The sequence below is a fragment of the Antrostomus carolinensis genome, unplaced genomic scaffold (assembly GCF_000700745.2).
Source record: "Antrostomus carolinensis isolate BGI_N321 unplaced genomic scaffold, ASM70074v2 scaffold2832, whole genome shotgun sequence".
Lineage (NCBI taxonomy): Eukaryota > Metazoa > Chordata > Aves > Caprimulgiformes > Caprimulgidae > Antrostomus > Antrostomus carolinensis.
In genome coordinates, this window is record NW_010297411.1 from 79,045 (window position 1) to 83,307 (window position 4,263).

The 4,263-nt window shown below is 35.3% G+C and overlaps 1 protein-coding gene across 1 annotated transcript in view; it reads right to left on the reverse strand.

The window, feature by feature from the left end:
• DPYD (dihydropyrimidine dehydrogenase) overlaps positions 1-4,263 on the reverse strand; it is a gene marked incomplete at its 3' end in the record, with an annotated part of 286,251 nt that overhangs the window by 59,615 nt on the left and 222,373 nt on the right. The window contains exon 15 of the mRNA XM_029083522.1: positions 3,556-3,639. Coding sequence (XP_028939355.1) covers positions 3,556-3,639 — 84 coding nt within the window. The remainder of the gene's footprint in view (positions 1-3,555; positions 3,640-4,263) is intronic.

Consider the following 4,263-nt stretch of genomic DNA (forward strand, 5'->3'; position numbering starts at 1 on the left):
TTTATTAATTCTTACCAGAGCAACTGGAGAGACTTCTTGACTTTTCAAGCAAAACCAAAAAGCCAAACAGTCAAATCTGTTGATTTCACATTACAGTAATGGTTATGAATATTTAATGCCACTTTTTAGGAAGATAAGTAAAAAAAAATTAAAAACATCTTTGCATGTTTTCCAGTGAAGAGACAAAAAGTGCATCACAAATAACACACCACAAGTTATATTGAAATGTGAGTGCTACCATCTCAGATGTTTGATTTATTACTTTCATAATTTTATGCTATAATTGCTACAGTAATGAACTACAGTGGGAAAGTGATACTGTCATTTTTTAGTAATCTGATGTTCACCAAGTTGTCTTTATGTTTACTATTAAATGTTTTGTACAATTCCATTATCTGATTCAAAGAAAATCTGTGCATTAGTGCTGTTAAACCTAATGATGGAAATTCTATTACAATTTTTAACGATATCCAACTTTTATACAGTTGTAAATTGTTATGAAAGCATACAAACCTTAACTTTATTACCATTAATCAGCATTAGTAAATAAAATTGACATTTTATACAGAACCAGCTTTAAGTAACTTATTGGCAGCAATACAGATACCTCTTAATATTACCCTCTGGCTAACTATGCTGTTTGGGTGCCAGAGTGTCTGCACTAATGACTTGGAATTAAATTCAAATAAAAGCCGAGAACTGTAATTTAGAATAAAACAAACAGTCATGCTTTGTACTAATTCTTTATGTAAATATATATAATTTGGATATATCTGAAATTTTTAAAATTTACACTGGGTATAAAACAGTGGAAGTGTTGGGAGACTAGATAACAAAATAGGATAGAGAAAAAAACAAATCTGATGTTTCCAGATTTCTACACTTACCCTTAGGCACACCATAGGAATGGAAATGAGGAGAAAAAGTAGACAGTGTAATTAACCTTTCCTTTCTCCTTTTTTCTAAACAACAACAACAGAGTAGGCAGAACATTTTAGACATTATAAATAGTAAAAATACACATACATGTTTTCTGCCATTATTTTTAATCTCAGCAATTTCTGTAGTTTCACATGCCTTAATATGGTTAGGCATGAAAACGGACCTAATCCTTAAAAAAATTACCTATGAAGATGTGGATTATGGTATAAAAAAGATTTAGGAAAACCTCCTTCACTGTACAACCAAGAAAGCTGCTCTGTCTCTCAAAGCCTCATGCCCCGATTTCTAGATATCGAGTGATGAGTTTTTTCTGGAGCATATCTGAGCCCTCTCTTCTCCACACCACCTATGTATGACCTATTTGACTTCAGCTCTGGGGAAAAAAAAAAATAAAAATAGGAGTAGAGCCAAAATACTTCTTAGCACTTCCCTGTCTTATGATGGAACCTCCAGGGGCCAACACATGTGGAAGCCCCCTGAAGGGCTACTGATAAATCTTGTCGCATGTATTGTTACTTTATCCCGTTTATCCTCACCCTTTGCTTCAATGAACTACATTTAAAGCCACTGTAATTTAATTTTAGCCAACTCTGAGCTTGAGTAAAACAACAAGCTTGTTTTATTCATTTATTTGTCTAGAAACAGATTATTTTCAGAGCTCCCATTTTGGTGAGACAGTTAAGAAAACACAGGAATATATTTAAGCAGGAGTATTATATATTAATCATTCAAAAGAATATCCATATTGTATGGGGAAGAGAGAAATTTTATTATTATACAAACATATATGTATATATAATGTAATCTCCTTCTTGCTTTATAGATCTGATCTCCTCCAAGGAGAGTCACAAATCCACACGATAGCCCTGAGTGCTCAAATTTTGCATTTGGTTCTCTGATTTTACAATAGCTGAAAGATATGTAAAAACTCATGTAGCCAGACAGCTCCCTACTGACTACACATCTAAGCAACTTCACATGCATATATTATTCCAACCAGTGAAAGCTGGAAATAACATATGCCTGAAAAAAAAAAAAAAAGCATACTTGAAAGGAGCCTGTTTCAGCTTCTGTGTGAAACCTTCAGGGCTCTCCCTGACCAACCCGTACCTTTCCCCATTGCACTGACATCTCAGGTGGGGACAACCCAGACTACAGAGTTATGCTCTGCAGAGTGAAGGGTGGGAATTGCTTCATAAACTTATAAAAATGGCTACTATAGCTCTTTGTTGCTGAATGCAATTTTGGGGAAAAAAATAATAATAACTATTATTATTTTGCTAGTGTGGTCCCAGAGGGCTTTTATAATTCTCTCCCATTTTTAATCACAACTTTGGTAAATGACCACTGGCCACGAAAAGCATCCAGATTACTTTCATTAAAAATATTAATCTATAGCATGGAACAGATCAACATCATTTTGTTCACAGAAAATAATAAAACATCCTGTGCCCTGTGCCTGACAGAACTGGATGCACCTGAAGTGCACTGAAACGATTACAGCTCCTATTGCCTCCCTACTGTAAGTTTTAGAAAGTTAATGGTTTAGTTATCCAACCACACCTCAGTTCTTAAAAGTTTTGTGTTTAACTGAGGAAGTAAGGATGAATTAAGATGTCTACTAGCCTTCTCCAAGGGGATCAACTGAATAGTATGTGTCAATTTTAGGGCATGTAATGATTCCCACTCTTCATCCCCCTCCTTTTTCCCCTCTCCCCAAAACATAATAAGATGGGAAATCAAGCAGGCTTCAGAGTTCTGAAACTTTGATGGTTAAACTCTAGAAAATCACTCCCGGTAGACTGTGAACCAAGATTTTTCAGAGACTTCTGAGTTCACCACATTTGGGCATGTTTCAGAGCCAAAACAAATTTCAAACCATGACCAAAGCATTCAAAACTCTGAAAACTTCAAAAGGCTATTAGCAGGAGAATTGGCTTTTGTACATGTTTATTTTCTCTTCATGGGCAAAACAACACACATTCTCCTAACTGAAGTCACAGGTTGTATTGATAAACTCTGCATCAGATTTCTACACAGCAGAGACATGAGGCACGGATAATTCCAACCTAAACTGTATAAACCATAATCAGATCTACAGGTTACAGAACACAGGCTCTTATAAGAGAAGATGTTAACTGTAGGTGGCACTACCAGAATGTATGCACTATTCCGTGATTCTAAAATACAGTTAGGTTCATATGCTAAACATTGTGAAGTGAAATGTGTGTATATCTCATGTCCTTCAAAATCATTATTGATATATGCAGTAGTTACCAGGTTGTGATCTAAAAGATACCTACAGGGCAATTATATGGAAACCAACAAATTCTGTCCAAATGCTTTTTGGAAATTATTTGTTTTCATCTTGTTCCTTGTCAAATACATGATGCATTTTTGTTCTCAGCAAAACTAAACATTTTGTATATTCTCAACTTCTGCCTTCTTTTTTTTTTTCTTTTTCCCTTTCAGCACTAAATATTTTAACGCATTCAACCTAAAGATCTCTAGCTAGTAATCTGCTGCTTGTGTCTTCCCCCTGAGGTGTAACTCTCAATTCGGTAGTGCAGGATTGCTGAAGAGACATGAAAGAGATTGCAGTTACAGTCCTACCTGCCCACAGGCCAGGCCCATGCCTCTCTCCCCCATACCATGAGGACATGATAAATTTAACTCCAGCGCATCTGCACCAGCAACCTATGAAACATGCAAAAGGAAAAAAGTGCAAAATTAACTTCGAGTAATGTACTCTTTCCTGTAATATTTACTGCTCATGTTAAATAGGTTTCTTTAGACATTTTATTTTATTTTTTAAGAGAGAAAGCTATGATTGTGGTAGCCTGCGAAAGAAATGTGTTGATCAGCAAAGAGAAAAATTTCAAAAATTGATGTGGCTTCCTAAAATCACAAAGGATATTAAAGTAAAAAATAAATTTTAAAAAAAGGACAAGCACAATAAAGACTTGGTTCTGGAAAATGTTAAAAAATGAAATGTAATTACAGAGCCTTAGGGCAGCACTGAGAGTGAGGTTCAGTAGTCTGTGTTATCCAGGTGCTTCTGTGCTCTGAAGAACTGTGACTCAGTAATAAATTTCTCCTTTCTGCTTTAATGAATTTAGTCTCTAAATTTTCTGCAGGCACCTGTACTGCACCATGGCTTTTGTCATTAAATATTTTTGTTTCTGAAGTTGAACAGGATAGTATTTTAAAAGTCTGTACAAACATACTACTCATGTTCATTTCTCTTCAGCACCCTTTATTAGCTACAACTAAAAAGGCAAAGGAGCTGAGGTGTACAAAGGCAGCACACAAACACACTCC